General features: G+C 32.3%; 1 protein-coding gene, 1 non-coding gene and 1 pseudogene across 3 annotated transcripts; all 3 read right to left on the reverse strand.

Moving 5' to 3' along the window:
- Positions 1–4,013: 4,013 nt before the first annotated feature.
- LOC109815920 (PRA1 family protein A1) lies at positions 4,014–9,594 on the reverse strand. Of its 2 annotated transcripts, none has more exons than XM_020380738.3 (8): positions 9,286–9,594; positions 8,821–8,861; positions 8,659–8,737; positions 7,390–7,476; positions 7,226–7,314; positions 7,034–7,105; positions 6,811–6,946; positions 4,014–4,304 (listed from the first exon to the last, which is right to left on the reverse strand). In XM_020380738.3, exons 1-7 carry the CDS (start codon positions 9,441–9,443, stop codon positions 6,843–6,845), a joined length of 630 nt encoding a protein of 209 aa, XP_020236327.1. In that variant the 5' UTR covers positions 9,444–9,594; the 3' UTR covers positions 4,014–4,304; positions 6,811–6,842. The 2 variants fall into 2 exon arrangements, with proteins under 2 accessions (XP_020236327.1, XP_020236326.1); XM_020380737.3 differs by having other exon boundaries at positions 4,014–4,248; positions 9,286–9,589.
- Positions 9,595–9,679: 85 nt separating this feature from the next.
- TRNAV-CAC (transfer RNA valine (anticodon CAC)) lies at positions 9,680–9,753 on the reverse strand. The gene has a single exon. It is a non-coding gene; the product is annotated as a tRNA-Val (tRNA).
- A 17-nt stretch (positions 9,754–9,770) lies between these two features.
- Positions 9,771–11,971, reverse strand: LOC145957429 (uncharacterized; annotated as a pseudogene).
- Positions 11,972–12,631: the final 660 nt, after the last annotated feature.

The raw sequence follows: 12,631 nt of genomic DNA on the forward strand, positions 1-12,631 counted from the left end.
TTTTGTGTTTCCCTATGTAAAGTTTAAAGTCGTATTTTGTATAAATGGTTTCAGGGAATCTTGTGGGTTATAACCTTTTGATCAAGGTTAAAGGTTTTAGGGGTTTATAATCGAGTCTGACCTCCGTGTGACAACGCCCATGGTCACAAAAAAAGTTGTCATTCGACTTTATTCCATCACGTAATACTGCTTTTCGTAGTTTGTGTTTATGTTGGGGAACATAAATAATGGTTATTTGGTTATTATATTAAGGGAAAGTTACATACGCTTGCCTTTCCTTGGTCTCTATTTGGTCGAGAAGAAAAAAATGATGAGAAAAAAGAGTGAGAAAATAGATAAATTTTTTTTTTTGAAAATAATAGTTATTTTATTATTTGGTAAAAGAGAAGAGAGAAAGAGTGAAAGTTAATTTTTATAAATAATTTTATTTAAAAACAAATTATTATTATTATTATTATAAAATAATAAATATATATTTTTATAAGTTATTTTATTTAAAATAATAAATAAAAATTAATTTTAATATTACTATATATACTTACTATTATTTTAAAATAAATAAATATAATTTTTATAATGATTTCTTTTTCAAATATCAAATAAATTATTTTTACTTAATCATAATAGTGCTGTAGTGCATCTCACCTCCTGTAATTATTCATTTCTCAACACTTACCTTCATTTGAGAGGGAAAGTTTATATATTGCGTCGCACTTGTATTTCTATACAAATCTTCAGACTCTTCTCTTTTACCAAACAATACTAGGTTTTATACTTCCCCACACTTACCTTATCTTCTTCTCTATTTACCCCTTACCAAACACATTGTTAAGGTGTTTTGATATGCATTTTGACTTTGTTTGGTGTTGTAGAAGTTGGATGGAGAAAAAAGGAAGAGTAGGTTACACAAAGGATACATAATTATCGTAGCTCAAGTACACAAGTGGGAAAAAGGCTTATAAGTCTATTTTTGACGTAAACAAATTTTGGTTCAATCAAATTTGGTCATCTAAGGCTTCACCTTCAAAGATGAAAATATTAGCTAACTTAAATATATTTTAAGTTCTTACATATATTGTTGAATTTTATTTTAGTCCTAGTAATTTTTTTTTTCATTTTTAGATACTTGACATTTGTTTATTATCATTTTTAGTCCTTATCATTATCTCTACTTAGTTTAGTCTAAAATAGCTAACAAAATAAAAAAAATATAAAAAAATATAAAAAAAATATAAAAATTATTTTTATGTGTATAATTTAATTAAGTAACGTATTTTTTTATATAGATAAGATAATTACATATGATTTTTATAATTGATAATTTATTTTCAATATATTATGAAAAATAATTTTTATTATTTTTATTAATGTTCTTATTTTTTAATTTACAATTAATATTGTATATTTAAAATATAATTATACTTTTTTGGTAAATAAAAAGTTTATAATTTACTTGACAATTATAGTTTACTTTTAATATAGATTTAAATATATTTTTAGTCCATCAAGGTAAATTTGTTTTTGATCGCTCAAATTTAAAATTATTTTTAGTCCTTATAATTTTTAAAAATATTATTTTAGTCCATTAAGCCACTAATAACATATTTGAAGCTAACAAATTGAGACAATTATGTAATATTAACTAAATTCAATGTGATATTTTTTACTAACAATGAAAATAGTAAGTAAATTTTATGCGATAATATTTAATAGATTTTTTAACAAAATTTGAGTATAATAACTAAAATGAAATTTTTTGAAATTACAAGAACTAAACAGATCAATTTTAAATTAAAGAAATTAAAAATAAATTTGACTTAAATTTAAGAAACTAAAAATATATTTAAGTCTCTAATATATTATTTTGGTCTTTAGAAACAAAATCAATACTTATAATACATTAAAAAAATATATTTTTTACGATTGATCAAAATTAATGAATTCAAAATGTAAAATAATTTTAAAATAAGACATTAAAAGTATATTAAGCATGAAAGTAAATTATAACATTATAATTATTAAAATAAATTAAAAGGTATGAACAATATTAAATACAATAAGAATCACTAAAATTGCTATTCTTAATATATTAAAAAATATAAAAGAAAACTATATATAAATACCTTTTTTATATCAAATAATAAATATATTATTTTATGAAATTGTACTTGTAAAAATAATTTAATTATCTTAACTTAAAATATTCTTTGTTATTTTAATTATCTTAATTAATACTTTTTAGCTATTTTATCTCTATACTAAATGGAGTTTACGAGAAGGACTAAAACAAAAGACTAAATAAATGCCAAGGATCTAAAATGATAAAAAGAAATTTGCAAAGACTAAATAAGATAAAAACTATATTTATAGTAAATCAAAACATATTTAAGCTCTATTACTTTTTAATTTTTTTTCTCACACCAATTCAATGCTCGGAAAGATTAAATTTTGCAGAACAAAAATAGGAATTATTTTATTTTTAAAGACTAATAATATGACCTAGTAAACCTCCATCAAATTTCCCAGGATCCTTTTTTTTTTTTTTTTTCTCGTCTTGTATATAAATAAAAGGGCCATCTATAACAACTACGTCTAATGCAACTGACCTGTGATTAGTTAACACGTGATACAAGGGAATTAAAATAAATCAGCAGCCATCGCTATAAAAACTATGGTCCCATTTTTACATTATTCGTTCGTGGAGATCGTGGCTCAGAAGTAAAGCTGAAAAACGTAGTCACTAGAACAGGGTCCCATCTAGGCTAGTACTTTAGTAATCGGAATAATTCCAATGCATGTACATGTATTGCGTGGTGGCAGGGGCAATATTAACTCACCAAACTGATCTAAACCATAAAATTTTAGTGGTCATATGCTGATTTGGTAGTGATAATATGATATCTGAGGGAGACATGTAATCTTTTTTAATAGTTTTTTCATTAAATTTGAAAAATGTTTTAGTAGATTTGGCTACCCTAGTTTCGTGAAAATCTACTCAACCCCAACCAAAAGCTCGTTAGAGCCTTGTATCCCGTATCCGGTTTCCCTAATTTCTCTTTTTTCGTTTCAAAGATAATAGTTTCGTCCCGAATGCCAATTGTCCCTAAGAGGTAGAGCTCAATTCAAATCTCTAAATCTTTGCTCGGAATACAAACACTGCATGGATTGAAATTACACTATAGATCTGATTAGAGGAATGGGACAACACGTTTCTCCTGACACATTAAAATTTATTTTGAAAAAAAAACAGAATTATAAATACTCAATAAATAAATAAAACCACCATTTCGTAAATTTTAATAAATTTCAACTAATTATAAAGTGTTGAAAATAGTTTTAAGAGGGCATTCCTAATATTTCTCATTTGACATTTTATAAAATCAGAAACTAAAATTTTATGAAGTCGGTTTGAAGTAACACTCAATCTAGTGAAGATATACACCAGTCAGATATATTAAATAAGTGGGGTAAAAATCACATTTACAGGAGCTTGTAAATGCACATAGAAAATAAAATAAAAACATGTAAAACAAAATAACAGGCAAAACAAAGTCAACGTGTGCGTGTTTAGCTTTACGTTAAATTCTCCAAATTGAAACACAAGTTAACATAATTTAAGATATATTTTCATGTTTTTAGTTCCACGATGAGAAATTAAGTCCAAAATTAATTCTGAATTGAGGCAATTTTAAGTAAATTGTATTAAATAAAAAATTTATACCAAGTTTTACTATTACTTGCTTTTATAATAAAGAAAATTCAAACATAAATTACTTCACTTAAAAATCATTTCAACAAAAACCAATTTTGGAAAATCAATTTCATTCATTTTACTATCACATCCAAACATGTGAGGGGAGAACTGAAATTCTACCACCCTCTGTGTACTAAAACAAACAGCTTCAGAAGCATGCATCATACAATGCAAGCAACCATTTTTGCAAGCTTTACCAGAACACAGCCTAATGTGTCAAAACATAAAAGAAACTTTAGTATCTCAAGTCACCAATGTCTAGAGCAATTAAGAATTTTGACAACTAGAATGATGACAATGTCTAGGTTACAGCGTTTATCAATAATATTCCGATGCTTCCGCTAGACATAATAAACAACAAAAACAGCGTACTTTACAAAAACAAGATTCCTGAAAATTTACAATCTGTTGGTAGTCTCCAATGCCTGACAGCTTCCCATAGAATGTTTCTATTCCAGTTAAAGGAAAATACTTCAACAATAAAGCAGCAACACCTAACACAGCATTTATATCGCATCAGTTCTGCAATCAGTACCAGCATTACGAAACACTACATAACATGGCAATATGACAACCAAAAAGTTAGTTAGAACCCTGCTATTTCCAAAAGTCAAGTACATAATAGAACACACATGATCACAATTATACTCCAAAAACTGACTGCAAAAGGAGCATGACATTTGAAGGAAAGCAAAACATGGTCCCAAATCATTAAGTGTGTTTGGATATTAATTTAAAATCACATTTAAAAGAAAAATACACAAAAAAGGAAAAACTTGTGAATATAGTTTTTTTTTTCAAATCCAACTGAGTTTAACTTAACTAGTTTTCAAGCATGCCCTAAACGGATAAACCTCCAAGTTCCTGTAGCCTGAACCTGAAGAAATCTAAAAACTAGCCAGAAGAAATATGAACTTCCCCAAGTTTACTCATCAGATTAGTAAGCCATATATTCATGAAATCTGACCACCCTTTCAGCTGCTAACAGTAAAAACAAAAAACTAACTAGTAACTGGACAAAAGTTAAACAGAAACTAAAATGATGAAACACAAAAAAGGTAAGGCAACCAAACATCGAGTACAATTTAGAAGTACATATCTTTCGGGATCATAAGGTAGTTTATCACTTACTTCATTTCAATGCAACTAAAATACAAAGCATGTTATAAATGTTTAAAACCATTCATACACCAACCGTAGATGGAGAAACCTGATAATAACTTCAGACAGAGACTGAATATATTTAGGGTTAAATACTTCTTAGTGTCCCCAAATAAGGCAATATTCACTTTTACTCCCTGAAAAATATCATCTCCTTTTGGCTCCTCATTTATGTAAAAGTGTCATCCGTGATTCCTATTTTTGTAAAGGAGGGATCAAAAAGAGATTTTTGTTTTTTTTTTGGGTGGAAGACAAGGAACACGTCCAACACATTTCCATAAACCAAAATGGGAGAGAGAAAGGAAACGATTTTATTTTCAGGGACTAAAAGCAAACATCTCTAATTCTCTATATTTATAGGGACAAAAAACAAATTTAGCCTTTATTAACAGAAAGAGATGAACCCAAATATGACGAATGGAGTTTGTATCCTGTTCAGACACTGCGTTGAATTTTATTAAGTGGAGCTTGTTTTACAAGCCTGTGGAGATGTACCAAAAAGACTAATAACATATAAAGCTAAAGATAGAACTAAAACAATAACATTAATGGTCAGAAACATGACTATATATCAAAAATGTTAATAAGAAATAACTGGGAGCTCAACTACCTCTTGAAAATTCTAAGAATGCAAAGAACACTACCTTGCATCTTTTCCTACCTTCTTTTCCCTCAAGCCTTACCTGCAACACCCCTCCACACTCCAGTCTTTCTGTTATTTTCTCATCTCTCACCTCCAAGTCATCCCCCTCCCCTCCCCATAACTAACGGTGTGTTTGATTACTCATCCACACACATTCCCATGCACTCAAACAAAAAGGCATAAATGTGGATGGATTGCATTGAACGTACGTTTAGCTATTCTAAACGGTAAAGCAAACATGCACTAAATCACTCAATTGGAAGAACATCTCATAAAATAAGCATTCCCATAATATCTTATATCTTATGGGAATAACTCTCCTAATCTCCCTTTCCTTCCTTTTGTCTTTCTGCTTCTGGTATTGCTCTAATTCTATGCTGTATAAGCAATTGCTGACAGGTCTATCACCTATGAAGCACAAATACTTCAATTTGTTTTATGTATTCATATCCTATATGTATCAATGAAGTATACAAGCCTCCATAAATATTGTAAGAATCTTATCTGATCTCGATACTCTTAAATACTTTACCAATACTTATTAGTGATATATATCAGTGAAGTAGCCAAACCTTTAAAAAATTATGAAATATCCAATGTAGCTAAATAAGACATAGAAACATTGTCCCTTGATAAACTAAAAGTAGAAATTTTCTTCTATAGGAATGATTTTAAGGAAGAAATGATTTATAATTTATTTGTTTTTAGAAATGTATAAGTATGTTTTTAGTTTGAAATTGAAAATTGTAATTATATATTTCTTACATTTATGAATTTTGATCAAAATTACAATTACATAATTTATATTTTATGAATATTGATATATATATATATATATATATATGAATACACGTACCGTATCTTATATATTTTAAAAAAATCATATTGCTGAATTAGATACGTATCATCCGATACACTATCGTATTGATGCATCATAGTCTATCACAAGACCAACCTTTAAAAAGAAAAAAAATTCCCTTCCAATATGTATCATGTTTGTTAGACCCAAGTTTGATAGCACTTATTGATTGAGAATGAGATTTATTTATCATATCTGAGATCATATCATAATAGACAACATGCAACTTAAGAAGCTACACTTCCTAGTCCCAAACTAACACCTATAACATACAGAATACAGATCTGTTTCTCAATCACTTCAATGTACGGTTGCCTTTTACAAGTTTTTTAAATAAACAAAAAACCATTAAGCATATTAATATGTAAAAATGCTATGGCAGAAAGCACTTACATTACATCCAAGTCCAGCAAATTTTATGTAAGCTACAGCTCACTATAATTGCGCCATACTGCACGAAATTCTTCACGGAATGTGTTTAGACGAGCTTTCAAGTTCGGTGTTCTAAAGCTTGCATGCAGGATGGTTGCTGAAAATAACAAGAAAAATCAACTCAAAAGCAAATTCATAATTGCTAAAAATATTAAAGATTAAAATTTATCTGTATGTAATGTACCTAGAAGACCAATAGCTAGTGCCCATAAAACAGTCATGAGACCAGCAGAAACAAACCAAAGCATGAAACTTGCTGCAAAAAAAAGGGAGGAAATCATTGGACTCAAAAATATTGGACAGATAACAAGGATTGACAGCACATCCCACATTATTAATGATTAAAAGAATCCCCGTTTCAAAAGACTTCAATTACCAGAAGAAAATATCAAGACAAACACCCAACGTGGCCGACCACATATATAAATTGCTCTCTTGGCTGATGGACGTCCACGAATAACAGGCCTGGAATTCAAATAATTGATAAACATGGATAGCTTCCAAAGGCCAAAAGAGATAATAACAACTGAATATACTTACGTGAGAGGAGGCCTCATTTTGGCAGCTAAATGGGGTGAAAATTGCCGAACTGTTCTTGTTACCTTTTCACTAAAGGTACCTGCAAAGCTGCAAAAAAGTACCAATTAGATGTGCAAAATATGTGTGTGTGTGTGTGGCTGACTAAATGAAGATTTCACAGTTCAAACTTTCTTGGACTTCTATAGATTCCAAGGATTGAGTGTAGAATTTATTAAAATATTTTACAAATTATACAAAGGTATTTCTTAACTGGGAAAAATATTTGTCTAATAGCCCATCATCTGATCTGAGTATAATCAAATATCTATAGTCATACTCAACTTTTTAGAGTAGCCAATTGTACTCAACAAGTGTGTTATAAGTTATATCCCTTTGGAGTTCATTTTTCTCCTTTTTTTGGCAACCATGATAATATTACAGCCTCCTATAAATCATTTTACATCGCTACTCTCTCTCTCTAATTACAAGATTGGAATAGTGGCATACTAGAGATTAGATAACATAATTTTTGTTATATCCAAGCTACAAACAGATATATTGAAGTAGTATTTCAAGTAGACCTAAAATGTACATAATCTGAAATACTAAAATCTAAATTTGATCAAAGTTCTTGCTTTCCTATTCATTTGCCTGCTCATGCCGCAAAAAAGAAAAAACTGATGTACTTCACAAGGATATATGGTAAAACTACTATATTAGCCATTGTCAAAATACAATAAATCATATAACCTGCTACACAAATCATGCGACAAAGGAACCATATCCAACACTAGAAGTAAAAGTATCATGTGATTCATGTCTGGCTCCAAAATGGGGATCGGGTTACAATTGAAGTCATGCTATATCATCTAGAAAACCAATCCATATATAAACTTTACCAGTTTACCTACAGCTTCTAAAATGCATGTTTCTTTATAAGGAAGAGGAAGCACTATAATGTTATCCCACAAAATAATGGCATCTATATTGTATTAGCCTAGAAGTAAATGACTTGCCATAGTAAACCATTATACTGTGCTATTGAAGGTTATGATTAACTATGACTCCAAAACAAAAATAAAGAATAAAATTGAAGTATATTGTGGCACAAGCACAAAAGTCAGATTAACATAATTAAAATGGCATCAAATACTAAGTTTTAAACTGATATAAAACCTGCTCCCCTAAATGAAATAACATCCTGATACCAAAATGTTTGCAAAACCAAATAAACTTCAAAAAACCAATTATATAATGCGAAATATAAAGAGAACCAGTAACACTGATTACCTGTCATTCAGAAAAGCAATGCTGAGTGCCGTAAGAAGTGCAGCTACAATAGCAAGCGGCCTCCGAAGAAAACCCAATACTACAATTCACAACGTGTATAATGAGACAACTCATCACTAAACATCCAAAGTTGAATAAACAATACTCATCACGCTCACTTACTGAGAACAGAAACAATCAAAATGAAGTAGTTGGTCCGGTAGCTGCAGCAAACACAAGCAAAACAATCATTATCACCTTCCAACCCTAAAATTTATCTAACAACTCATTCCCCAAACATACATAACGCTATCCTAAAATCAATCATTACAACCTCGTAATTCGAAATTCATCACGGAATCCTAAAATTCAAAATAAAACAAATCCACCACAAAGCTATCAACAGTAAAATAAAAAGCTGGTAAAACCTCCAAATAAGACCTAAAAAATAGTACGATCACAGAAAATAAAACCCATGCCAAAACACAACATCAAGGGGGGAAAAAAAAGGAAAAGAAAAATTCGTTGCTAATCATCTAATCCGACTCCACTTGCGAAAAGAAACAGAAGAAAAAAATAAAAGTAAAGGAAAAATGAAAATTGCATGATATGAGATAGCGATGAAATAGAGAGGGTTAGGGACGGTACTAGTAGAGATTGCATTTGAGGCGGCTGCTCCATTTGGAGGAGGATCTGGGAACGGTGAATCGCGAGAAGAATTCCGACAGAGGGCGCGGCGGCGACGACCAATCCACCTCGCGGAGCGCGTCGATCAGATCCTCCGCGGTCACGTTTCCCCAATCCATTTTCTGATTGTCGGAGGGAAACTTCGGTCCTGAGAAACGAATTGAATTGAAACTAGCGCGAAGGAGAAGGAACTTGTATCAGTGAAGGAAAAAACGAAGACGAAGGAAAGTGAACGAGTGAAGAAATGGAAAATGGAGAACAACAACAGCGGTGTCGTTTTATTTTCTGACTTTACTTCCTTCTTCGGTTTGGTTTGGACTTTGGACAGAAATAAATGAAAAAAAAAAACGAAATATGTCTGAGCCCGGGTTCGAACCGGGGACCTCTAGTGTGTGAGACTAGCGTGATAACCAACTACACCACCCAGACTTTTTGATTTTGAGGTTGTTGGTTATATAAGTTAAACATTGTTAAAATTACGTTTTTATTCAAAATAGTATTTTATTTTTAGAATAATAAAAAGAAATAATCGTTTTGAAAAATATGAGTCTAGGAGGATTTTCATTTTTTTTCCCCTTTTTTCTCTTGCTTTGTCACTTGCCAGAGGTTTGTATGGTTTTTTCTTTTCCCACAAATCTCGACCCCAGCTTCAACACCATAGCGACGTTGCCTCTGCCAACAAAGCAAGTGCCAAAACCACAATCATCACCTTTTTCTCCATAAACAATGTTACTCAAGTTCTCGACTATTGATTTGGTAAAATAAGTCATCAACAATATTAGAGTATAGTAGTTTTTTTTTTAAAGAACTGTTTCAGATTAACACATTTTTTTTGCAACAATTTACAAATATGAGACGTAGGGGTTTTTTGTTGTAGTTATATTTCCAAAAATTAAACTGAAACAAGACTTTCAATAATGATCACAACCACTGTAATAGCTCAAGAAACCCAAACTCACATGGTGATACACCTCCACGTGTATATAACACCACCATTTTCAAAATAATGAAAGCTCAAAGACAAATTGAATCACTTAATACAATAAATAAAATGTGTCTGACACAATATTTCTGATTTAAGACGCGGATGGTGCTTCGCTTCTACGCACTAAAGCGTGTTGGGCGTCCACAAGGGTTAAGACGGAGCACCAACTTGCGACTTCAATGTTATAGGGAGAAAATAGAGAATTCCCAAATGCAAAAAAAAAAAGTAATATAAAATTTCACTTTTTCAACTAACATCAATCTGCACAGTTCATTTTTTTATACGTATATCTGACGGTGCAAATCTTTTCTCAAAATATTTTAATGAGTGGTTCCCCCATGAACCATTTGCTTCATATGTCTACCGTAGAACGTACCATCATGTAATTACATGCCTGTAACAACATCAAAAAGTTTATTTATCTAAATTTTCTAAAAGCTATCAATATTGTTTTAGAAATTTTGATTCAAAAAATTGCAAGAGTTGCTCAAGATTCGTAGTTTAAGAAAATGTTTTTGCAATCTATTTGAAATGGGGTAAATTATCTAAACTACTTTGCTTTACTTGAAGTTTAATTTAACATGTATATATTAACTCTCTTCAACGAAACTTTTTAATAATGTCGTAAACAAGAGCGCTTCTAGCATGACGCAGTTGAACCAATGCCTCATCCATGAGGCAGTAAAATGACCTATAATAGCAAGTTTTTCAACTTGTTTTATAATTGCAAAATGATCCTTATGTTAAATAGTTTTATGCTGGTGGAGCATCGGAAGGTGGCGGTGGATGAGGGAGGCAATGCAGGGGCGGTGGGTGGGAACCGGGTGGTGGAAGTGGTGGCAACGGTGGTGCTGGGTGCCACCGTGAGTGGCGGCTGAAAAAAAACCCTAGTGATTCCTCTCAACTGGCAATGGATAGTTAAATCTGCTGTGGCAGTTCATGTATTGGCGCGGTTTACGCTTGGTGATGGCTCTGACGCTACTGATGTCAGCACCGACGACGGTTTCCCCTTGGTGGAGTTAAATCTCCACCTTGTCCTCGTTCCCCTCGTCTTCTCCTGCGCCTCTGTTCTCCTTCTGCTTTTGCTACTGCTCCTTCACGATGTCGTCCACGAAGTCCAACACCACCTTCTTCGTCTCCTTGTGCTCCTCATCCGCGAAGTCTCTCCAGTGGCGCTTCCGCGACGGATCAAGGGAGGGAGTCTGGTGGTGGCGGTGGCGGTGGGCGAGGGAGAGCGCGCGTGGCAGAAGCGGCTACGATCAGGCGAACGCAAACGAGATCTCTTGTTATGCGCTCAGTCACGGTCACGATCGCGGTCACGGTCGTCCTTGTCTCGTCTTCATTCTTTGTCTTTTTCTCTGTCATGAGTTTTGTCATGGTCATGGTTACAGTCACGGGCGGTGGCGACGGTGGTGCTAGGCGTCGCTATGGGTGGCGGCTCATGGGTGAGTTCCTACATGGGATACTGAACACAAGGACTAATCTACAAAATACAAAAATTAATTTTTCCAAGTTACAGGTAACAAATCTGAATCGTTGATTATTATAATATTAAATCTAATGGTTAAAAATAGTGCTTCGTCCATGTACCACCTTCATGTTAGAATTTTCGCGTAAACAAATAACAATACTGGATGGCAAGAACTTTTCTGCTTGCAACATGTTGTCGTGCACCACTTTAATAAGGGAATATTCGAAGCAAGATCAATAATCTTTTTTTGTTGCTCGCAAACTATGATTCAATGAAGGCTTTTTGACGTAAATAAAATAAAATAAAAATAAAATATACGAAATAGAAAAAAATGTAATTACCATATGAGATGATTTTGGCCACGTGGCAAGTAAACATTACGCAGGGGAGACAAGGACATTCAAATAGGATAAATGGTGAATAGATGGCGCATGTGGGGGAGGGATTTTTTGAACAAGTTGAAAATGTGTAGAAGGCGCATAGGGGGAGGGAGAATTCTATTGAATGCAAGTGGTGCATGGGCCCTAGGCGCCTTCTGTTTCTACCTTCTCCAGTATGTAGGTGGCGCATGGGGCCTAGGCCCGTTGTTTAAACCTGCTCCTGATGTGACAATTGCATGGTGCATGTAGGACGTGAGTAAACAGCCTTTGACCACTCTTGCAGGAGGAACAGACTAATGCAATTGATAAATAGCGTAGGGAGCCCATGCATTTTCTATTTCCTAGTTACTCTATAAATTAAGCTCCAATCCTTCATCCCTCTCATTGAAGAATAGGTTACTTTATACGGATCCATGCAGCTACTTTCCTTATTTTAGAATCTGTTATATTGAAGAATAGGTGCCAACGTTG

The sequence above is a fragment of the Cajanus cajan genome, chromosome 4 (assembly GCF_000230855.2).
Source record: "Cajanus cajan strain Asha chromosome 4, NIPB_CcT2T_4, whole genome shotgun sequence".
In the NCBI taxonomy this organism is placed as follows: Eukaryota; Viridiplantae; Streptophyta; class Magnoliopsida; order Fabales; family Fabaceae; genus Cajanus; species Cajanus cajan.

Excerpts from the sequence above, each read along its gene's own strand:
- LOC109815920 (XM_020380738.3), bottom strand. The coding sequence starts at position 9,443 with ATGGATTGGGGAAACGTGACCGCGGAGGATCTGATCGACGCGCTCCGC. Across the intron at positions 8,862-9,285 it reads CTCAAATGCAATCTCTACTA|CTACCGGACCAACTACTTCA; the intron begins GTACCGTCCCTA and ends TGTTTGCTGCAG. Across the intron at positions 7,477-8,658 it reads ATTGCTTTTCTGAATGACAG|CTTTGCAGGTACCTTTAGTG; the intron begins GTAATCAGTGTT and ends ACTTTTTTGCAG.